General features: G+C 54.1%; 7 protein-coding genes and 1 non-coding gene across 8 annotated transcripts; 3 read left to right on the top strand and 5 right to left on the bottom strand.

Moving 5' to 3' along the window:
- Positions 1–78: 78 nt before the first annotated feature.
- Positions 79–211, bottom strand: G6M90_tRNA00000082. The gene has a single exon. It is a non-coding gene; the product is annotated as a tRNA-Ser (tRNA).
- Positions 212–1,638: 1,427 nt separating this feature from the next.
- On the top strand, positions 1,639–4,856 carry G6M90_00g078850 (uncharacterized protein; the record flags this gene model as incomplete). The annotated part of the gene is made up of 3 exons (XM_066131094.1): positions 1,639–3,592; positions 3,688–4,098; positions 4,168–4,856. The coding sequence occupies 3 exons, from the start codon at positions 1,639–1,641 to the stop codon at positions 4,854–4,856; spliced, it is 3,054 nt and encodes a 1,017-aa protein (XP_065987150.1).
- Positions 4,857–5,332: 476 nt separating this feature from the next.
- Positions 5,333–6,853, bottom strand: G6M90_00g078840 (uncharacterized protein; the record flags this gene model as incomplete). Its single annotated transcript, XM_014689739.1, has 1 exon — positions 5,333–6,853. One exon carries the CDS (start codon positions 6,851–6,853, stop codon positions 5,333–5,335), a length of 1,521 nt encoding a protein of 506 aa, XP_014545225.1.
- Positions 6,854–7,631: 778 nt separating this feature from the next.
- Positions 7,632–8,992, bottom strand: SCJ1 (DnaJ-related protein SCJ1; the record flags this gene model as incomplete). The annotated part of the gene is made up of 3 exons (XM_014689740.1): positions 7,632–8,712; positions 8,775–8,863; positions 8,915–8,992. The coding sequence occupies 3 exons, from the start codon at positions 8,990–8,992 to the stop codon at positions 7,632–7,634; spliced, it is 1,248 nt and encodes a 415-aa protein (XP_014545226.1).
- A 488-nt stretch (positions 8,993–9,480) lies between these two features.
- cdc28 (Pre-mRNA-splicing factor ATP-dependent RNA helicase-like protein cdc28) lies at positions 9,481–12,516 on the top strand (the record flags this gene model as incomplete). The annotated part of the gene is made up of 1 exon (XM_014689741.1): positions 9,481–12,516. One exon carries the CDS (start codon positions 9,481–9,483, stop codon positions 12,514–12,516), a length of 3,036 nt encoding a protein of 1,011 aa, XP_014545227.1.
- Positions 12,517–13,294: 778 nt separating this feature from the next.
- G6M90_00g078810 (uncharacterized protein) lies at positions 13,295–14,169 on the bottom strand (the record flags this gene model as incomplete). The annotated part of the gene is made up of 2 exons (XM_014689742.1): positions 13,295–13,596; positions 13,644–14,169. 2 exons carry the CDS (start codon positions 14,167–14,169, stop codon positions 13,295–13,297), a joined length of 828 nt encoding a protein of 275 aa, XP_014545228.1.
- A 4,154-nt stretch (positions 14,170–18,323) lies between these two features.
- On the bottom strand, positions 18,324–19,563 carry erv41 (ER-derived vesicles protein 41; the record flags this gene model as incomplete). The annotated part of the gene is made up of 3 exons (XM_014689743.1): positions 18,324–18,778; positions 18,844–19,425; positions 19,482–19,563. 3 exons carry the CDS (start codon positions 19,561–19,563, stop codon positions 18,324–18,326), a joined length of 1,119 nt encoding a protein of 372 aa, XP_014545229.1.
- A 1,475-nt stretch (positions 19,564–21,038) lies between these two features.
- On the top strand, positions 21,039–22,564 carry DCW1_6 (Mannan endo-1,6-alpha-mannosidase DCW1; the record flags this gene model as incomplete). The annotated part of the gene is made up of 3 exons (XM_014689744.1): positions 21,039–21,138; positions 21,222–21,946; positions 22,001–22,564. 3 exons carry the CDS (start codon positions 21,039–21,041, stop codon positions 22,562–22,564), a joined length of 1,389 nt encoding a protein of 462 aa, XP_014545230.1.
- Between the last annotated feature and the right edge of the window lie 661 nt (positions 22,565–23,225).

The raw sequence follows: 23,225 nt of genomic DNA, 5'->3' as shown, positions 1-23,225 counted from the left end.
ACCTAGTATGGATTGCGTCTGGCGGGGAAAAAAAAGATACTTAAAAAGAAATTGTGCCAGAACGACGACCAAAAAAATCGACAGAGACAGGATTCGAACCTGCGAGGCCGAAACCAAGTGATATCTATTGCTAGGCGGTTCTTCATACGATTTCTCGCACTCCAGGCCTAGCGCTTCAAGTCACTCCCCTTAACCACTCGGGCACTCTGTCACGGGTTGTTGATGGACGTTTGGAACGAAAACATTACTAAGAAGGCTTTGCGTTAATTTAGTTGTCAGGCCGGAATATCATCAGTGCAACGCAGACCAGTTGACACTAAAATGTTGGGGTACGGTCACCGAGCGCGGGGCTGTTCGAAAAACGCAAGCGCCAAACGAGGCCCCCAGTGTACTGCGTGAGTTGCGACTGATCAAGGCAGGTGATGCGCCACTGCAGACTGGATACCTTCTGCCGTTGTTTGCACTCGACGTTCCTGGCGTTCGTGTTCCCCGCTTGGAGTTTAATGACTTCACACGCCTGGCCAGATGGCCCCAAGTTACCCTATAGCAGTACCCGTGGACATGCCATACTCGAGTGACGTAGTGCTCGTGCAAAGTGCAAATTTTTCTTGCCGCGTTTCACCTTTACAATTGACCGATCTGTGAATGGGAGCATGTTTGGCAAAGATGGGTTGGTGGTGCGTGGCGAGGAGAGTGGTATTGTCTGGTGTGACTTGTTTCTACCAAGGTACTACGGTTAGCACGGAGCACCGGCTGGCAACATGAAGAGCCTGGCTCTGGTGGAGTGTTCTAGAGCAACTGGAAACAAAAGCGGATCGACAGGCATTGCCACTCTGATGATGCACGGCATTCGAGCCAAACTACGTCAGGTCCTGCCATTGCTAGGGTTACGCTGACCAGTGCACGGGTCAAGGATGTTCATTTCCCTTTTTATTTATGTTATTCATTCATCATCATCAAGAGGCGAGAGGAGCCTGATCACGTACCTAGGTGTTCACGGTCCGCCGCCCTAGACAAAGGAAACGAGATGAACAAGCACTCGAGGCCAGCCAAGGGCCAATAAAAGTCGACATCAATTCATGTCTGGTCACCTGTCACCTGGCACAGCCGGGGCCAGGCAGATGTTGCAGATGGCGCTGGGTGCGCAACACGGCCTGATCTGGTCCAACTCGAGGCCCCCACTCGCCTGCCCATCTGCCCATGCTCATCTGCTCATTTGCTCACCTGGTCGCCTCGCGCTGATTGCTGGTTGATGCCCACGTTGGGATTGCAACAGGGAAGGAGCGTCCCACCTTGTTCTACTCCGTACTCCGTACCGTGTTCAACCAGAGCGTGTTGAGTGTGTGCATTGATGTGCAGCCTAGGAACCCCCCGTCGCCCCCCAGCCATCCGAATAACACCCCTCCCTCCCTCTTTCCTCATGACAGCCCTGTTTCGTCATCAACCTCTTCCCCCCCTCTTTGTTGTATTTCCATTTTTTTTCCCCGACCTCTTACCTGTGAGACTTTTTTTGCGTCTTGTTTCGTGGCATCCTTTGTGTCGACATCAACTTCGTTAGACTAAAGCTTAACCCAGACGCCTCACAGACGGGACGACGGGTCGGTCCGTGTCCCCATCCCCCTCTCTCGCACACACACCATGTCCCGATACTACCGGGACAGCGACTCGGACGATGATCGATACAAGCGGACCACGGTGACGAGGTACAAGGTCGGCCCGGAACGACACGGCGAGCGCTTTGAACGGACTGAACGCATCGAAGTCGACGATGACCGCCGCTCCAAGTTCTCCACGCGAAACTCTGGCGACCTGCTGGACGCCCGTGGACCATTATCGCCCGACCGCCCGCGCTCGGCCTTTGAACCCTATGCCGGCGATCGCCCACGCACTGCATATTACGAAAGAGATGTTGAGCGCGAGAGTTACCGAGACCCAGACCGCTCTCGCATCACCGTCTATGAGAGCAAGGAGACGGATAGAGACTGGGACCGCCGCTCGCATCGTGCCCACAACGAAGACGAGCTCAAGGTGGAGAAGCGAGTCGAGGAGCGCTTCGATGACAACCACGGCCACGATGTCGAACGCTACCGCAAGGAAACCGAATACTACATGCCTCAGTCACCCCCGCCCCCTCCCGTCGTCATCCGCCAGCAGTCGACGGAGCCTCAAAAGATTATCGTGCAGGACGCGCCACCCGCTCCCATAGTTGTGCCCCGCCAGCAAAACCCGGGTGTCGTGGTTTTGCGAGACCGAGAGCGGGAGGACCGAGAAATGGTCCGGAGGGACCGAGACATGTACGAAGACGACTACTACTATCGCCATGAGCGCCGGGATGTTGGCCCCTACCGCGGGGACTACTATCGCAATGATCGGGAGAGAGACTATGCCATGGCGCGATATGACCGCCGAAGGAGGGATGCCGACTACTATAGCGATGACGACGAGTTCTATTACCGTCGCACCGTGCGCCGAGAGCGCAGCGAGAGCCCGCATCACAAGCGACGTCTCGCAGAGGGTGCCCTCGCCGGCGCCGGCATCTCTGCACTTATGACCAGCCGCCGCGACGAGTACGGCGACTTGCCCGACAACCGTGGCGGCAAGGTCTTGGCTGGTGCTGCTTTGGGGGCCTTGGGAACTGAGGTCGTTCGGCGCGCCCACAGCGCCTATGAAGACAAGTACGGCGATGGCCGTGAGTCCCCCGATCATCATCACCTCCTCAAAAAGGGTTTGGGCGTTGCCGCCGTCGCTCTGGCCGCTGCCGGCGCCGCCAAGTTCTACCAGGCCAGCAAGGTCGACAAGGAAGAAGCGCACCGTGGCCGGAGCCGTACTCGCGGAGGATACTACTCTGGCGATGACTACTCCAGGTCCGTGTCCCGCGCATCTCACCGCAGCAAGAGCCGACGACGCAGCATTTCTACCGCCGCCAAGGCTGCTATAGGAACCGCTGCCACAGCCGGCATCATCAAGCACTTCCGCGACAAGTCCAAGTCTAAATCCCGCCACGGCAGTCGCTCCAGAAGCAAGTCCCGACTTCGACGTGTGGCTGAGATTGGAGGTGTTGCCGCCGCCGCCGGCGTGGCCAACAAGCTTTGGCAGAACCACAAGGAAAAGAAGGAAAACACTCGCGACCTTAGCGCAAGCAGTGACGATGAGTACTACCGCCGTCGAGACTCGAGAAGCAGACACAGGAGCCTCAGCGGCAGCAGGCATCGGAGCAGGTCGAGGTCGATGGCACGATCCCCTTATTCGCAGCCCGGTGCTGATCCTGAGCTAGGCCTAGTTGAGTACGGTAACGACCCTTTGTATCCCGAGTCCCGAGACGCCCTGGCCCGACGATATGCCGATTCGGAGGCTGAGGAAGAACGTCGCAACCGGCGCAGACGCAGAAGACGCGACCGCTCCGCCTCCGCCTCCGCGTCGGATAACGAGCACGAGAGGAAACGGAGCAGAAGTAGATTGAGAGACATGGCTGCCGCAGGAGCTGCGGCCGGCGCTACTGCCATGGGCATCAAGGAGTTCAAGGACAGAAAGGATAGAAAGGATCAGGAGAAGCGGGACAGAAGGTCCAGGGAGAGGGATGACGAGAGAAGAAGTAAGTATGCGCCCCTTTCTTGGTAAATTAAGTACTACAGTTTTTAGCAGACGTCGTTTTGGTGCAAAAGACAAACACTGACCACTCCTCGGCAGGACGTGAAGATGACCAGCGAAAGGACTACTTTGACGACCATGTGCGACCACACTCGCCTCCTACAGCATCGGGTGGCGCATACTATCCTCCCTATCCTCCAACGCCCAATGGGCCACCCATGGCAAGCGGCGCCAACCGTGCTCCGTATCCTGACCAGAATGGCGGCGCTCCTCTGCACCGAGAGTACCAGCCGTACGTGCCGCAAGATTACACAGGTTACGCACCGCCGCCTCCGCCGCCCCCGGCCGGCCCTCCCCCCCCTTCGGAGCCCGGCTTCCGTGGTGCCGGATACACACCGGGTCCGCCCCCTCCACCCGCAGGTCCGCCACCCACTGGCGGAAACCATCCGCCAGACCATGTGAGTGATCAAGTCCGAAGCCAAGATAGCCCCGCGAGAGATGCAGCAAATGGTGCGTGGAATCGTACTTTGCGGGAGCAACATGGACTGGACACCACCAACTAACAAAATACTTGCAAAGATGATGTAAATAGACCGTATGGCTCTGGTTTGGGCAGCGGGCCGGCGGCCGCCTCAAAATCCGTATCATTCATCCCCCTGTCCCCGAAGAGCTCCATGACAATGGAGCGGCACAAGAGGGAGCATGCAGAGGCTTCAGAAGACGAGGATTCGCGTCGCGCGGACGAGCCAGGTCCAAGGGACAGGGACCATGACGACGCCCACGGCAGAGGCAGGCACCGCGGCTCGAACCGGGCAAGATGGTCCGACCCAACGCCTTCTCGCCCCTTGGTGCGGCGCAGCAGGCGGTCCAGGGATGACGGCTCGGGGTCCGATGACTCGGGGGATGACGTCGAGGTCCTACCAGACCGGTTTGACTCCCACGGCAGACCTCTGGACGGACGCTCCTCAAGCCAGGACAGGTGGACCACAAGAAGGGGTACTTTCAGACGGGAGCCCCAGCGCCCGGGGGGATGGGACGTGCAGGGAGCATGGCAGGTCAGCGGGACGGACGGGCAGGCCGTGGACAATCTGGTCAAGAACGTGACGGGTGCGCTCGAGGGCCAGACAGGCTGGATGGGCGTCATAGGGCAAGTTTTGGGCTCGGGGCTTCTTCAAGGGGCTGACGAGGCGGGGGGCAGCAGACGGAGACATGACGATGAATACGATGATGAAGGTGATGGGCGGAGAAGGCATAGATTGCGGAGGTGAAGTTGGGTTGCAAACGATGTAATGACGGATACGTATTTCTTTGTAACGATTTTCTTTTTCTTCTCTTTTTTTTCCCCCTCTCTTTTCTTTTTTTTATATTTAGATGCTATTTCTTCTTCCCTTTTAATGGATTCCATATAATGATATTATGGCTTATGAGTTACGAGCTTGGAGTATGCGACGCGTTACACGTTTGTTTTGAACCTTGGGTATGTTCTCACAGGTAGATATGGCTTGCAGCTCCACCCGATAGATTACGACACACTGTAGTCTCACGTGGCCGGGAGAGGATATTGGAATACTATTACTTTTTAATTGCCAATGCGCCACTAGAATAAGGAACAAAAGTCAAATACATGTAGTGGTCAACGAGTTTCAATGTTGTCCCCCCCACGGGCCACGAACCAGGCACGTCCCTACCGCGCAGTCGTAGTCGTAGTCTAGAGCAAATGATCAGAGTCAGTAAGTGTGAGCTCTCAAGAGAGGGTCAGAGCCAGGGTTAGGGTTGAGGTTACCGCAGCGGTGGCCGTCCGCGGCCCGGGGCCAAGGGCCTCGGTGGGCACGGCCCTGCCGCACTCGAGCGTGGTGGCGACAAAGGCCTCGTCGGTGACGGTGTAGTAGTGGTAAAAGTCGCCCTTGACGTTCTGCCAGTAGTACCTGGTGGACCAGGCGAGGGCGCAGGTGCCGCAGTCCTTGGTGACGGTGCGCTCGGTGGAAAACTTCCACTTGAGCTGCTTGTTGGCGCGGAGGGCGCCGCCGCCGTAGACGAGGGTGGAGCTGGTGCAGGCGGGCGAGGTGACGCCGGGCGGGGTGATGGTGGACGGCCCGCGGTCCGGGTAGGTGACGTAGATGGTGGACATGAACTCCTGCGTCTTGGTCAGGGTGCTCCAGGGGTCGGTGGGCGTGTGCGGCGGCGGCACGTAGCCGGCGTCGTCGGGGCTGGGGGCGCGGCAGGCCACCTCGGTCACGGTGAAGGGGTAGTCGGCCGTCGAGGAGTCGTATACCTTGGCCCAGGCGTAGCCCTTGTGCGGCGTGGTCCAGACGATGGCGCAGGCGCCGCACTTGTGGAGCAGCGTCGTGGTGATGGTGGATGTGTAGACGTCCTGCGTCCAGCGGTTGTGCGTGTCGCCCACGCGTGTCCAGCGCGTGCACTCGGGCTTGGTGGTGCCGCGGGGCCACGCTGTGCCGATGCCGAAGTCGTAGTGGATGTAGGGGTGGAGCACCGGCAGCGTTGTGCTGCGCGTCGTCCACGGGTTGCCGGGCTCGGTCCACTCGTCGGAGTCGGTGGAGACCGGGGTCGGCTCCGTGTTGAGCACCACGATGGTTGTGGAGGCGGAGGGGGGCGGCGTCGTCGGCGGGTTCTCGTTGAGTACTACGGTGGTGGTTGACGTGCGGGAGGGGAATGGCGCGGCCGGGTCGTCGTTGACTGTCGCGGTGGTCGTCTCCGGAGCCGGGCCTGGCACGGTTGGCTCTTTGGTGACAATCACCATGGTGGTGCCGGGAGATGGAGATGCGGTCGGGTCCTCAATGAACACTACAGTAGTTGTCTCGGCAGATGAGAAAGACGCGGTCGGGTCGTCGTTGACTACCGCAGTAGTCGTCTCCGGAGCTGGCTCAGCCGGGTCTGAAACGGTCGGGTCTTCGCTGATTATTACTGTCGTGGTGCCGGGAGATGAAGAGGCAGTCGGATCCTCATTAATAATCACTGTGCTTGTTTCGGCAGATGGAAACGACACAGCTGGGTCCTCCTTGAGTACCACTACAGTCGTCGTCTCAGCAGATGAAAACGACCCAGTCGGATCCTCGTCGACCATCACACTCGTCGTCTCAGCAGCCGCACCCGTCTCGGTAAAGGCCTCGTCCCACCACACGCTGGTAGGTTCCTCTCTAATCGTCACGCTGGCCGTCAGCATGGTCCGCGACTCCAGGGGCGCTGTGATGGAGCTCTCGGCCGCCGCGAGGTTTAAGAGCGCCGCAAGCGCTACCGCGGCGCGCATTTCAGCCCGTATTCGATGAGTTTGTGCGTGGAAAAGAATAATATCCCAGGGCAGGGCATGGTGCCAGAATGAGCGGGAGGCCCTGGGCCACCAGGCACCGTTGCCGTGTCTTTATACCGCCGCAAAGGCAAGGCGATAGTGTGAATCGTAGTCATCATGATGTCAACTCTTGACAACTCCAGCTGGACGGATGGCCAGACTAGCCGTGTTCCAAGGCTATAACTTGCGGCAGGCAGATGGCGCGCCTCCTCGAGTGAGGTAGAGGTACTCGGGGGAACAACCATAATTTTGGCTGCTTGCTAATGGCAACTAGTCGGACCTAGTTGATGCCAACGTGGGAGAATGGCAGACTGGGGGAAAGCTTATCTGGAGCTTGGGTCATGACATGATGTCCTTTGCTGCATATTCCGAGTGGCGTGTGGACAGAGTGGTTGCACCACCTCGCAAGCCCTGCCAAGAATGACATTGCAACTACGATATTCTAAGCTCGTGCGATCGGCGGGTTCCAGACAGTTCCATCATCATTCTCCAACAAGTCGTCGTGACAATAGTGGCAAAGGCACAAACACCATTCTCGTTGGCGTGAAATCATGCTCTCGCCGGTGCCGTCCAAGGGACATGGGCCGTATGAGTCAACATCTTGACGATGCCATGCACAAGCAACACTGGATACATGATGACGTGTATTATACACAGTACGTATTCACCCACGCAATACCCGGTCTATATGGTATCTTTATGCCAACATGTTACACCGGACTCCCCTTGCATTACTTCATCATAACTCATCTCGCGCCACGGCCGGCTCCGGTCGCCCACTATCTTTGTGCAAGTCAACGCCCTTTGTTGCCCTCCACTTTTCCCACAAATCCCAAAAGTCATTTTCCATCTTTTTCTCCATTTGGTCCGGGAGAATAACCTCATATGTGACGTAGAGATTCCCGAATTCGTGTTGGTGGCCCGGGCTCTCGCCATCCTCGTGCCATTTGGGCATGCCTTCGCCGGGGATCGTCTCGACGTGGCCGCTCTGTACCACTTGGCCGCGGGTGCGGCCGAGACGGACAACATGAGAATCGAGATGAGTAATGTTGCGCGTCCAGCCACCCATCCACGCCTCGCGGAGGGACAGCACTTCCGTCCAGTACAAGTCATCGCCTTTGCGGCGAAAGTAAGCGCCGTCTACCTTGTCGGGATTGTCTTCGGGTGCCGGCTCTTTTTCCGCAAGAGTAACAACGAGGTCGCCCGCAACCCAGTCGGGGCTCTCGTCGGCTTCGTTTTCGTACACAACCTTGGAGTCGCGACCGGCACCCCGTTCAACCTGGAGAGTGACCGTCGTTGGCTTCCTCTCGACTCGCTGGCCATTACAAACGGGGCACTTGTGCTTGATGCTCTTGCCACGACCTCCACACGCATCGCATCTCATCTGCATCTGCTGGAACATGCCTGGGGCGAGCTGTTGCTTGACAATGCGAACGCCATGTCCGCCGCAAACCGAGCACGTATCGACTTGGCCGTCTGCACTGCCTGTTCCCTCACAGGTCTCGCATATGTGCTGCCTGTTCCACTGGAACTCGGTCGTGGCACCATTGTAGAAGTCGCGAAGAGAGATCTTTATCTTTACGTCGACGTTGTGGCCGCGGGGTTCTTGGGAGGAATGGCCGTAATGACCATGGCCACCGAAGAATCGACTGAACAGGTCAAAGGGGTCGTGGAAGCCGCCGCCTTGGCCGCCGTTCTTGTGTTGCTTGACGCCATCGTGGCCGTGACGGTCGTAAATCTGGCGGAGTTCGTCGTCGCTCAAGACTTCGTATGCCTCCGATAACTCGACGAGCTTCTGGTGAGCGCTTTCTTCATCTCCACTGTGTTTCAGTTAGCGCCATGTCTACAAGGAGATAATCTCTGCCGCAGTAGGCCAACGTACTTGCGCTTGTCAGGATGGAATTTAACCGCAAGTTTCTTATATGCTGCCTTGAGTTGCTTGTTCGTGGCTTGTTTGTCGACACCAAGAATCTAGTCAAGTTAATCTTGCGTATCGCAAAAGAGCCTTGCACATTTACATACCTTGTAGTAGTCCTCGGCGCATATCGCAAGTTGGACCAGGGCTAGCAAGGAGAGCAAGGCGAAACCGTGAAGTAACATGACTGCGCGTGGCCCCAACCGAGGGGTAAGGAGTCTAGAAAAAAGCCAGTCTGCTGAAAAAAAGAATATGTTTACTCCTTTACAAGTACCGCAATCGACGGGCGGCGGGCAGCGGCAAAGGGGGTGGAATGAGAGTATGAAATGAACTGGCACCCGCTGCAATTTGGAGGAACATCAGTACTTAAGTAGGTAGTTTGGCAGTTCGAAATTCTGAATATACCAGCGTGTTAACATGGGATTCGACCCCTGTTTGGTCTAAACGTGGAAAGTTAGACCGGGGTGGGATATTGGGAGGAATTTATTGGCTGGAAGTACTAGATCAGCCCCACCCATCATGACGGAGTTGATCCGTCCCAAAATTCTGGAGCTCTGCGTGCGCGCTGGTGACTCTGGTTCTCTTGTCGACGGAGCAATTTTACAGCTCCTCCACGATCTTTCGCCCGACAGTACTGCCATCCGACCCCTCATCGTCGGCTTACTCGCCTGCCATGAGTTCCAAGAAATACGCCTTCATCCCTATGGATGACGATGAGGTCGGTCCTCAGAAGGTCACCAAAGAAAGGAAGCAGCGGCACAGACGTGATCGCGACAAGTACGAAAAGTCATCATCTAGGACCTCCAAGTCTCGTCGAGACAAAAGTCGTTCTCGCTCACCCCGGCCCTCTTCCCACCCAAGCCGCTCAAAAAGCTATCGCCGACGCGATGACGGAGGAGACTTTGGCGATCGATGGGCGGATGAGGAACCGCCTTCCGATGACCCCGACGCGCAGGCACAAGACAATGAACCCGAGTTCAAAGAATCAGCAAGCAAGCGAGTCAAGTTGAGTCACGATGACCGTGAGCAAGACGACGCAGAATTGTCCGATGGGGCCAAGGAGGAGCTTGCCAGACAAAGGGACATTGAGGAACGCGAGGCTTTTGCAAAACGATTAAAGGAAAAGGATGATGAAAGATCTAAAAAGAACCTGCGAGATGGAGAGTCTTCATCAAGACGGAAACTGGCAGATGATGCTGCTGCCAGAGATGCTGCTCTGCCAGATCTCCGAGAAAGATCCCGTCAAGAGTATCTCAAGAAGCGCGAAACCGAGCGACTTGCACTGCTACGAAAACAGGTGGCGGAAGAGACGGCAGAGCTGCGAAGCGGTGCTCGACTGTCTGAAAAAGAGAAGTCGGAGTTTGCTAAAAATAGGGAGATTCTGCGTCTGGCCGAAGAGAGATTGAAAATCGATGATCATCGCGACGGTTATTACATGCCCGAAGACTATATAACAGAAAAGGGAAAACTGGACAGGAAAAAGAAGGAGGAAGCTCTATACAAGAGATATGTCGAAAGGGATGAATTTGGCCAAGAAAAGTTTGTCACCGAGCATGAGGAATGGGAGCAAGAACAGGCCGCCAAGGCCAAAGCGCAGATCCAGCGAGCAGAGATTGAAAATGACGACTATGATTATGTTATGGACGACCAACAATATATTCAGTGGAGCCTCGACTCACGAATGGCTGGCGAGGGCAAGACGAAGGAACAGGTGTTTTTAGAAGCCCAGATTGACGCCGCTGAGAAGAAGGCCCTTTCTATCCAGGAGACTCGCAAAAGTTTACCCATCTACCAATACCGAGATGAGTTTCTGGCTGCATTGGAGCAGTATCAGATATTGGTCATTGTTGGAGAAACTGGCAGTGGAAAGACAACGCAACTGCCCCAGTACCTTCACGAAGCTGGGTATACAAAAAATGGCATGAAGGTGGGTTGCACGCAGCCCCGTCGAGTCGCTGCAATGAGTGTCGCTGCTCGTGTGGCGGATGAAGTTGGCGTCAAGGTTGGAAACGAAGTTGGTTACTCGATTCGTTTTGAAGATTGCACCAGCGATAAAACAATCCTCAAGTATATGACGGATGGCATGCTGCTCAGGGAGTTTATGACAGAGCCAGATTTGGCTGGGTATTCAGCACTGATGATTGACGAAGCACACGAACGGACCGTGCACACCGACATCTTACTTGCCCTTGTCAAGGATTTAGCACGGGAAAGAAAGGACCTTAAGCTTCTCATCTCTTCTGCTACCATGAATGCGGAGAAATTCGCCAATTATTTTGATGATGCACCGATTTTCAATATTCCCGGTCGAAGATACCCTGTTGACATTTACTATACGCCCGCCCCTGAAGCCAACTACCTGGCCGCGGCTATCACGACCGTTTTCCAGATTCATACGACACAGCCCAAGGGCGACATTCTCATCTTTCTCACCGGCCAAGATGAGATTGAGGCTGCGGAACAGGAGATTACAGAAACAGCAAAAAAGCTTGGCAGCAGAATAAAGGAACTGGTGATTTGCCCCATCTATGCCAACCTGCCATCAGATCTGCAAGCCAAAATCTTCGAGCCGACGCCTGAAGGGGCGAGAAAGGTTGTTCTTGCCACCAACATTGCCGAGACCAGTTTGACTATCGACGGAATTGTCTATGTCATTGACCCTGGATATGTGAAGGAAAACATTTACAATCCTGCCACTGGCATGTCAAACCTGGTTGCAGTACCCTGCTCTCGGGCATCCGCCAACCAGAGAAGTGGGCGTGCCGGTCGTGTCGGGCCCGGAAAATGTTTCCGCCTGTACACAAAGTTTGCGTACATGAACGAGATGGATGAGTCAACTACGCCGGAAATCCAGCGGACAAACCTCAACGGGGTTGTTCTGCAGTTGAAGTCGCTCGGCATCAATGAGTTGCTTGACTTTGAGTTTATGGATCCACCTCCAACAGAAGCACTAATCGGCGCCCTGAATCAGCTGTTTGCCCTGCAGGCTCTGAATCACAAGGGCGAACTAACGAAAATGGGCCGTCAGATGGCCGAGTTTCCCACCGACCCCATGCTGGCCAAGGCCGTGCTGGCTGCCGACAAGGAGGGCTGTGTCGAGGAAGTGCTGTCGATTGTCTCCATGCTCGGCGAGGCTTCCGCCCTGTTCTTCCGACCCAAGGACAAGAAAATCCACGCGGATAGTGCCAGAAACAGATTCACCGTCAAGGACGGCGGGGACCACGTCACTTTACTCAACATTTGGAATCAGTGGGTGGACAGCGATTTTTCGCCAGTCTGGTCGCGCGAAAACTTCCTGCAACAGCGGTCACTTACCCGCGCGCGCGACGTGAGGGACCAGCTGGCGAAGCTCTGTGAACGAGTCGAGGTGTCACCATCGACGTGTGGCGCCAGCAATCTTGGGCCGATCAAGCGTGCCATCACGGCGGGCTTCTTCCCCAACGCGGCACGGCTGCAGAAGAGCGGCGACAGCTATCGCACCGTCAGGAATAACACGACGGTGTGGATCCACCCCAGCAGCGTGCTCATGTCGGTCGACCCCCCTGAGAAGATGATTATATACTTTGAGTTGGTGCAGACAACCAAGGAGTATATGCGCGGGGTGATTCCCATTGAGCCGAGGTGGTTGGCTGAGCTGGCGCCGCACTTTCACAAGAAGAAGGATGTGGAGGCCATGGAGGAGAAGAAGATGCCCAAGAAGCAGAGATAGCATGGCGCACGCTTGCCGCTCTTGATGAAGTTATGAATGTACATTTACTTTGCGGGACTAGGATGCGGGGGGCGTATTGTCGGAAATGTATATACTTGGTACGGCGCCAGCAGCCCCGGCTGGCCTTGCTAGTTTCGACATGGAAGATGGTAAGAAGACAAACTTGCTATTATTTGGAGATATTCGTGCTATGTCCATTTGGTGTCATCTGATAGCTGTCATTTTTTACGGCTAATTTCGCAGCGGAGACGGCAAGAGAAGCCATTTTAGCACTGCTACTAGTTTGGTCATGCCTGCTGAATTCCATAGGCTAAATATGGCTAATTCAGCAAGACATCGAACTGAGTCACGTCCTGAATGAGGTAATTAGTTCTGATGACAAGTTGCCTGTGGCATCTACCAGAGTCACAAGGCTTTAATTATACTAAAAGTTCCGAAAGGGCGGCAAACAAGTCACGGTGGGTTTTGACGCCCACAGCGGAATGAGCGCAGTGTGAAAATCGTCATCACAGTAAAGGCACAAGTGTAAATGTACAGTATGATGCAATAACCGATGCGGAATTGAGCTATCAGGGCGATGGTCCAATATCTGTTCCATCATGTGTTGAACTAGTCTGCCATGGAGGCTCTGAACATCTTCAGCGACAAGACTAGTCGTAAATTCGAGAAACTGCCGCGCCGACAATATCGTACAGATACCCTCATCCAGTCCCCATGTGTTGCCATACGCTGTGAGCCGTCCTGGCCATCCGGGACGACGAATGGCATATGATCTCGCTTAGGGGCCGATATAGCGATACATGACGTCCGTCCGCACCGAGTACTTGACCCCTTCCGTGACGTCTGCGCCCGAGTGCCGCAGGCCGCTCTGCTGGAAAATGAGAGTGCGCCCCGTCATGGCTTGAATGTCAAAGGACCTCGTCTCGTCTTCGGAGTAGAAGCTTGTCGCGCCTCCCACACAACCCCCCTCTGGTGGTGGGGATTGCATGGTCGACGAGTTCAAGTACACGTGGATAGAGTAGAAAGAAGCGTAACGTGTCCCGTTCTCGCTTGGGGGCGAGTATGACCCGTCGTCATGTGCTGGCTCCGTCAGTCTCTATCATGGAAAGGTCTGGGATGAAACTTACCCTTGAAGTATTCCCCTTGGGTATACCTGAGGATCCTCAACCGGTTGTTGAGTCCCACAAGTTCCCAGTGCTCAGGGTTGACAGCTGCTTGGTCCGATGTTTCGTCCAACTTTGGTGGTCTGGCCAGGACCTCTTTGACTCCCGGGGCCTCAAGACATCGGTTGAAAATCGAGTCCACCATGCCTTGGTGATCCCAGACCTTGCGCGAGCCCGAGCGGTATTTGGGGATGTGCGACTCCAAGCCTCCCCCGACGTTGATCAGCGCTGGTGACCAATCTGGTACTGCCTCCTTTGCCAGCTCCATAAATTGTTGGCATTCGGGTTCCGATAGAACGTTGTCTAGAACGACGGCGATCTTGCCTTCGTACTCTGGGATACTGGAAGAAGCGAAGTCGACGTGTCCCATCTTGACGGGCTCAGGAGGTGGCCCAGCGAGGAAATCCTCGGGGATGGCGACATCGTTGTAGTTGTATTTAACGAAGCGGGGCTCGCCCGCCTTGATCTCTTCTTCTGAGGCGTATCCCATGTTGGCGGTTGCAGGATGAGCGGATTTCTGGGCGGTTGGATGCTCGAAGATGATGGTGGTTGTTGAAGTTCAAATCGCTATTTGGAGAAGACGATTTGAGGATGAGGATTCACCTACGGAAGTGCTGGGAAACGTCGTCTTTATATATTGCGGCGCGACTGCCAGGCCGCAGCCTGCAGATGTTGAACTGAGTCTGACTGAAGCTGATCATGCTTGCAGGGAAAGTCGTGAATCGTGATGAGCTACGCCTCCCCATGCACAGGTTCGTTTTCTTTATTGCATGTTTCAACGCTCATGCAGCGAGGAGCACGCATCTGCCGAAACCTGGCTGGCCATCAGTTTATGTTCAGGTCGTCTCCCAAGAATGTACAGAGCACAACGGCACCTCTCACCGTGTCACCCCCAAGAGGCAGCAGCATGCAGCTGCACATGTACGATGGCCCCGCTGCCAGGGCGAAAGGTTGGGAAGAGAAATTGCCGTTTGAACATGCGCTGATGCCCTCCGCCTTTGTTGGGACTAGGCTTTGTGGACGTTTGTGCCTGTGTGAAACGTAAGCAGGGGCGAAGCATCTCGTTGGGACAATGCGTCAACCGTCAACGACAATCAGTGCACGCATGTGGTAGCGAGGCGTCACCTGATGCGTCTGGTTGCCGAATTTCCAATCAACTACGGAGTACGTACTTCGTACTCTGTACCGTGACACAAAATATCACAGCCACCAGAGCTCTGACCACAGACACCTAGCAGACAGTTGAACACTCGACACCCAGTTCCTCTGCGGAGTGCTTGCGCCCAAGATGACCCTACTTTGATCTTGTCGCCATTCCGTACTTCGTCTCTCAGCTAAACTCCGCTTCTGCTGTCCGATTGCGGTTCCAGGGCTCGTGAATGGCCTTGTTGTTAATGAACAGGCCGTTCGTCTCGCACGCTGGTCCTCTGTCGTCATCTTGTTGTAGACGATTGCGATTTATGACCGGAGTACAACACACAAGAAACAGAATACACGAGGCTTCACTGGCAGCCCTCACTAGCATGTACTCGCGTCATAGTCCTACGGATTCATCAAAGATCATGCTCCCGGGTGGTATCAGCAGACTCGCCCACTCCGACGACATTCGGTATCCCATACCCAGGACCAGAGCCGCCTTGCACAGCCCGAGAGGCAATTCACAGTGCCCCGAAACATGTGAGTCGACCGAGCCACGATGCTCCGAAACACCCCCAAATGTGGATGGAGAACGACGACAGCATAAGGCAATAATTGTGACCCTGATTCCCATTGCCGTATTTCTGGCTGCGGCCTCCATCAGCTGGTTCATCATCCAGATGCCTACTTCTCCCCCTGGCGGCTTTTCCCCCGTCTCAAGACCACTCTGTTTCCGGCTCCAATCTAGTCAGCACGTACGACCACCCCAATTGAGATTTAAAGTGGCGAAATGGCCACGACGGACTTGATGACCGAGGTGAAGTACTCAAAGCTAAGTGGACGAAACCACCTTGTCAAAGAATGCAACAGTTCCAGACAGTTTCTAGCAGAATGGTCGACAGGTTGACCGAATGAAACAGCCTCGCCCGCTGGACAGTGAATAACTATCAGCACATGAACTCAAGTGTTACCTCACCTTGTCTGCCGCCATCGTTGGTGACATGGAAAAGAAGGCTGCCCAGTTGTAACAGCTCTTCGACGAGCAGGCAAGCAAAGCCGCCACCCAGCTGAATACGCTCCTTGTTGATGGCAAGCATCTTGAAAGCGACTTCAGTGTGCTTGCCTACCATCTACTGAATACCAAGGACCTTTCCGAGCCAGGGAAATCTCAATTGAGTGGAGATGAAGTGCTGCTCTCGGTGGTCTGTGGCCTTGTCAACCATGCGTCTTGCAGGCTAATTTCACTGAAACATAGTGGACTAAGATCTTAATCCTTCGTTGCCGCCTATCTTAGAACCTCTTTATTACACTGGTAGGTCACAACAAAGGCGTTGGGCCGACAACATTTACACAACAACTAGAAGGTATCACGACTCAAGAGACCTAGGTTGGGGCCTCGGGCCAGAGCTGTCTCAGGCCTCTAATGCTCACCCACGTCTTGGATATATAGAGTCTCTTCGTCCCTCGAGGCTTCTTAATAGAACAAGAGCCTTGATGCCTCAAAGCCGAGTATCAAGGACTGAATTGAACTTGTCATGTTCCAAGCCCAGATACACTGCCCTTGTCACATTCTTACTGCTGGGAGTCCTGGGATAAAGTAAACAACGTTGGCACCCGTAAATTGGATTCAATTCTACGATCCGATATTCTATGCTGGCTTGCATCAATTCTCAGCGTAATATGGCAAGAATATGAGCGCCGGATTGCGTGCCGTCAATCCAAGCTGTACATGGTTCGTCAGACGCTCGCATCTGCATGTCTCGCCATCTCGGGCAGACGAAGGAATCATGAAGTTCCCTGTTGCGTAGTGAGCGAGGTTATAAAAGCCAATCTGCGAATAAATGGCGCCACGGCGTGAAACATGCGCAATACGCTGAAGCATGTCGGGCAGACCGCCATTTCCACGCACAAAAGCATCATGAGGAGGAGAAATCTCGGGTCAACGTGCTTCTTCCCCTAAACTCTAATAACCTACCGGTCACCCCTGTTTGGGGGTTCGCCTTTTGCACGGGATTCGGACAGAACCCTACCGCGAGGCTTCAGTCCGACGACGCTCAATACGCTTCACAAGAGGAAGAATCCGCTGTACCGGAAGCCCTGTGAGAATTGCAAGGTCCTTTTGCCACAACTGGATGTACCGGTGGGCCAAGCCAGTTTGACCATGACCTGTACACGGTGTATCCAAACGCAGGGAAGGATGTATGGTAGATTTGTAACCTGGTAAAATACTTGGGGTTTTACATCTAGCTAAAGCCGCTAGCTTGTTATTCGATTCAAACCCTTACATAAACAGGAAGAGGTACTCGAGTTATTTATAATACGCTATTACTGCGCAAGCAACTTGTCACGCAGCACGATTATATAAGATGGTCTAAATGAAACAGGAGACTTTACATTTTTTTCTTTCTAATAAATACAATATAAAGCTATAAAATATTATCGGTAGAGTAAATTATATGGCATATTATATTACGAAACTATTTACCTTCATATAGTGAATTACTTTTAATCTATTATACTTCTATCCTATTGCAGTACATGCGGCGAGCCCCGGCCCTAGAAGCCTACTCCAACAGGACAACCTGAAAAAAATAGGGGAACCATGAACAAGAACTGCCGAGATGTAGCAACATGGGTTGAGAGAATGCCAAATATATTGTGGCCCTTACCCCATAGGCGGCGCACCCGGCACACGCGTTCGATATCTGCGTCGCGACAGGCAGCCGGCCCTTCAACGTGCGAAGAGGAATCGTGGGAATGGCAGACGTCCTGCCCTCGACGACGACTACATGGACTTGTCTGGGAACATTCTTGTCCGTTTTCAGCCGCGTGGATATATATACCTCGTGTGTATAGCGTGATGGAAAACGCGTGCACCCTGTGGAATATCAAGTGTTGAATCTGGCCGGGAGTCGGAAGTCAGACGGCTGCCAGTTTCGGACGCCGACCAATACGTGAGTGGCCGGACCGAGATCGGCCCCACACCGACTTGCGCCGTACGGGGACGGATGGTCAGGCGGAACGTATCAATATCTAGCTACAAAACGGCCATCGACTTTGGAAAAAGGCCCCTTTCCATCATGATCATCGCCTAGTCTTGACGGGCAATGAGTACTAGGCGGTGCAGGACTACTCCAAGATACACATGGCTTTGGATTTGTGGCCAACAGGTACGCCATTTTGGGTGGGCAGCCCTGAGGTTGCACGCCTGTCAGCTGTGCGCCATTTTTCATATGTAAGAGAGGAGCCCTCAAGCTCGGCTTGTCTGGCAAATCTGCGAAATGTGTGAGGGGTTTATTTCTACGAAAATGGCAGATCTGGAAACGGGAGATGCATATATCAAGACAGGGCTGAGTGGCATGTTTCCAACTGCACATCACATCCCGTTGTAGGCCAAGAATAGGCAAAAAGGAGTATTCGCTTTTATACAAAACTATGCTTTGAACGCCGTCCCAGAAATACAAATGCCTCATCTTCATACGCGCCATCACTCGCCATGTCCTTGCCCTACGCGTCATAGCCATGTTTGGATCCCAAAACGCCGTCGCCGCCACTGCTTCTCCTCCTCTTGCCAATCACCTCACGGAACCACTCGCTCAGCGTAAAGCCCCAGTGCCCAGCGACCAACACGCCCGAAAGCACATTGATGAGCTTGACGACAAACATCAAGATGCCGTCGCGCTTCTCGTTTACGGATAGCAGGATGGGCTCAATGTCGTACTTGACAAAGACGCCGGGAACGTTGTATTCAGACACGCCCTTGCTCTGCTCGGTAACGGCATACTGGTTGGTAAAGATGGAACTGGAGCCGACGCTGTAGCGGGTTGGCACCACGGAGACGTAGTACTGGAATTTGTGGAAGTGGTTCTCGGCAATGTTCAAGGTGCGATCAAGAGGGTTCACCAGGGATGGGTAGTATGAGCCAAAGGACAATTCGGAGATGATGTGTGAAAAGTTGAATTCTGCGTCATCTGTCAGTCTCTTCTTTCTCTTCCCCCTGCGAGTATTCACAAGCATAGTTACTCACGTTCGTGGTCCAAATGGCTACCCTGGCCACGGTACCCATGGCCTCTAGCCGTTATGTGAAAATCACCCTGCACCTTGTTCAAATCCAAGCTTCCATAGACTCGGCAGCTATCAGGGGGACCTTTGACTCGAGGCGTCTTGGCCCATTTGGCCCTCCTCTGGCCGAGAGCCACGATGTCGTGAACGTGTTCCTCCCCAAAGCCTTCGTCGTCCAGGTTCTGCCACCCTGCGCCGGTTATGACACGGCCCTCGCTGTCTCTCCCCAGCTTATGCACACCCTTTTGGTTCACCCACTGTGACCAGCTCGTCTCGTCCATGTTCAGCTTGGAGCCGGCCAGGATGCGGTCGCCAGCAGCATCCTGGACGTTGATGTGTAAATCGCCGCACTTCATAAGGATGACGGTATCGAGATTGATTTGCATCGAGTGTGAAATTCCCTTTTCAACAGCGAATGTATGGGACTCGGCGCCGCGCCACCATCGTGCGATCTCGGCCCAAAGCAGGAAGACGGACACGACTGCCATGGCCACAGTCCATTTGCCGCCACCTTCGGTACGGGTGACATATTCGGGTTTTGACTTGGCTAAAGGAATGCAGAGTGAGTATGAGGTCAAGGCATTATGCGTATGCAAAACTTACGAAAGGCGTCGAATGCGCTCACAATGCTGCCTTTTGCGCCAAAGTTGTCCTCATTGAGGCCCTGCTTCTCGTAGTGATTCATGGTGCATGCGGCTCCGGGAGAGGGCCAGGAACAAAAATACAACCTAGGATCGGGACTGAATATTAGTCCATCAACACCCCAGAATATATTTAGGTTTGCAGTCCAATCTTGCGAATGGAAGACGTTGTGGAGGGTGGACGGGGCGCTTTGATGCTGCTCAGGTGTGTGGAATGTAATAATAGCATCTTGAGCCTTGAGGACAGCTTGACATTAAGCTCACACACAAAGAAGTGCCCCTTGTTCGAATTCCAGATGATGATTGGCTGAAGGGACAGGTTCGGGATCAAAGTCGGACCGTGTACCCTTGTGGGTCCTTTGTGAGTGCCCAGGGGCCGAGGTGAAATGGACGTGTTTGTGACGCGGCTGACTGGGTGCCACCAGCAGGGCAAAATCCTACCAAAACATTAGACCCGACTCTTTCGATGGTCTCATCAGGGCGTCATGATGAGGTGGCACGGTCTTTGGGCCAACCCTTGTCAAGTCGCCAGTTACAACATCAGCAGGAAAACAGCTTGTCAACGTCATGCGGCCTCTGCAGGCACCAGACAGACCAGATCAAGAACTGATGGAGCCAAGCATGGAGAAAAGCGAATTTACCTCGAGCAACACTTGCAGGGTTGCTCACGCGGTTTCAGGGAACGCTGAACCAGGCATTGGAGGCACAAGCGAGAGGAATGGCTGTGCCATGTCCATCTTCCATATCCACAGGCGGCGTGCTTTGGCCTAGCTCAGCCAAGGCGCCAAAACAAGGGACAAGACTTGTGTCGATCGGGTAATGCGGCAAGCGATGCTTGGCATCGATCCTGTTTCTGGGGACGTTGGCCAAGACGACCTCATCTATGTTTCCAGGCGTAGTTTGCATGATTGCGATGCTGGGTAACAAGATGGCCCGGCTGAATGCCAGTTTGATCGTGTAGAGGATTGCCGCCAGGATGCTTGTCTTGTAATTTTGGGACAACTGGACATGATTGGAACCAGGTCACTGGCGCCTATCCGACTGCCACCCACCCACTCACACCGTCACACAAGTTCTTGTACATCCATCCTCATACAATGCACGCTCGCACTTGATGTTCCCGGTTCATTCATTTTCCCTCCTCCCCCATTCATCCATGTATCCCCCCCCTGACCACACGGACTCCCGTCGACTCGCCCAACACTTCTTCGCTCATTTATTCCACGACATCCAACTGCAATCTCGACTCGAGGCCCGCAACTACCGTCATTCTCGTCGACACGAATCCCCTCATCGTTGCGGCGACTAGCCTGGCAACGCTGCCATCGCCTCGTGCGTCCTAATACCTCACACGGCAGCTCAGGTCCGATTAAACAGTGCCGCGCATGAGCACCATCGTCTAGTACCGTGCCCTCTGAGTTCTCCCACTCTCGCTTGACTGTCACTCGCTCAGCACCCAAACCTCGTCAAAACAAACACCCTCGTTCAACGGCCACTACGTGGAATTTGGCATCGCACCATGAAGCCGTCCATCTCGCCGCGTCCTACGGGCGTTATGCTCCTGGCCGCTGCGGCCTTTGCTCAGGCACAGACATCACCTTTCTCTATTGACAGCACTGGTAAGACCACGCCCATGTCCACGCCTAGGATTGTACGACGTCAGCTCGTCAAGCCATGGCAATGCTAATGCTCGTCTTTTCAGCTGCCATCAAGCAAAGTTCTTCCACTCTTGCATGGGATATGTTGCAATACTATAAAGGCAATTTAACTGGCCAGACGCCCGGTATTTTACCTGGTCCTCCGCCCGCTGGTGACTACTACTGGTGGGAAGGTGGTGCCATGTGGGGGACATTAATCGATTATTGGTACTGGACGGGCGATTCAACTTATAATAACGAGATCATGCAGTCAATGCTGTTTCAAGTCGGCGAAAATAAGGATTACATGCCTCGAAACGTCACGGCATCCTTGGGTAACGACGACCAAGGCTTCTGGGGCATGGCCGCCATGACTGCCGCCGAAAATGGCTTCCCCGATCCTCCATCTGATAAGCCCCAGTGGCTAGAGCTTGCGCAGGCCGTCTTCAACACCCAAGCCAGTCCTGATCGCCACGACTCGACCTGCGGTGGTGGCTTGCGGTGGCAGATTCCCTTTGCCAACAACGGATATGACTACAAGAATAGCATCGCCAATGGTTGCTTCTTCAACATGGGTGCCCGTCTGGCTCGCTATACCCGCAACACAACCTACTCGGACTGGGCCGACAGGACATGGGATTGGATGTGGAATATTGGGTTCATCGACAATAAAAACTACGCCATCTACGACGGCGCCAAGGTGACTAATGGCTGCAAAGATATTAACAGGGCTGAGTTTTCTTACAATAATGCCGTGTTTGCAGAAGGTGTTGCCTTTATGTACAACTATGTGAGTAATTGCACGTGTGCGCCATGACAAGTCATCATTATTAACCTTGGGTAGACAAACGGAAACGCGACGTGGAAGGCAAGACTGGACGGACTCATCAAACACGGAATGGAGGCTTTTCTTCCCAAGGGAATCGCAGTTGAGATATCGTGCGAAAATGCAGGAACTTGCACCACGGATATGCTTACATTTAAAGGCTTCCTCCATCGTTGGTACTCGACCATTACACAACTCGCGCCCTACACTGCCGAGACAATCCGTCCAGTCTTGAAGACATCGGCCGAGGCTGCCGTCAAGCAATGCACGGGTGGGGCTCTGGGACGACAGTGCGGCTTCAAGTGGGCTAGCGGTGTCTACGACGGCAAGACTGGCGCTGGTCAGGAGATGGCAGCCCTCTCCGCTGCCATGTCCCTTCTCATTCCTCAGGCCAAGGCTCCCGTGACGGAGAAGGATGGGGGAACGTCCAAGGGCAACCCCAACGCTGGTGGTAGTGGTGATGATGCCCAGAAGAAGAGCAAGCCCATTACGACTGCCGACAAGGCCGGCGCTGGTATCCTGACCATCCTGGTGTTGGGGTCTGCGTGCGGTATCTTTGGGTGGATGAGCGTGGGTGTTTGACCGGCCAATGTCATGAAGCACCAAAAAAAGAAAAAAAGAAAAAAACCAATCTATGACATGAATCGAGCCTGGCTGTAAGCCTGGCGGTTTAATTTGAGACATGGACATGTGGTCTGGCAAGATCATTTTGCACTACTTGCTATTTTGAAGGACTTGGAAATGATGGGATGATTTTACGGCGTTGGGAGGAAGGGGGTTGGGGGTCACAGGCTAACAGCAGCAGCTACCTGTACAATCTTGATACCGTTTTCTTCTTCTTTTCTTTTGCTGGCAGCTTTGGTATCGACATCCACTGTCGGTTGACTGGGTCGAACAAGTGCCACCTCTTTTTTTGGGGGGGTTTTTTTAAGTTTGATTCACGGCCGCAAGCACGCATTCACGGCACGAGACGGCGAGCCTACGATACGGGAAAGATGTAGCGTGGAAACTTCTTATAGTAATAGAAGGTCTGGTGTGATTACAATATCTTGGGTCACTGTCTTTTGCAAGCTCTAGTTGAAGATGGCGCACCGTGTGCGTTGGTAGGCCACTTTGAGGCGCGACGTCGAACCACAAGATTTGCTGTTGGCTGACCAGTCCTCGTAACCAATCATACAGCTGCGGCGACCTGGGCATCGGGAGGCGCCGATGGTGCAAAAAACCAGCACAGCAACCAGGTCAC

This window comes from Metarhizium brunneum, chromosome 4, assembly GCF_013426205.1.
Source record: "Metarhizium brunneum chromosome 4, complete sequence".
NCBI lineage: Eukaryota > Fungi > Ascomycota > Sordariomycetes > Hypocreales > Clavicipitaceae > Metarhizium > Metarhizium brunneum.
This window is presented reverse-complemented; position numbering and strand designations above follow the sequence as displayed.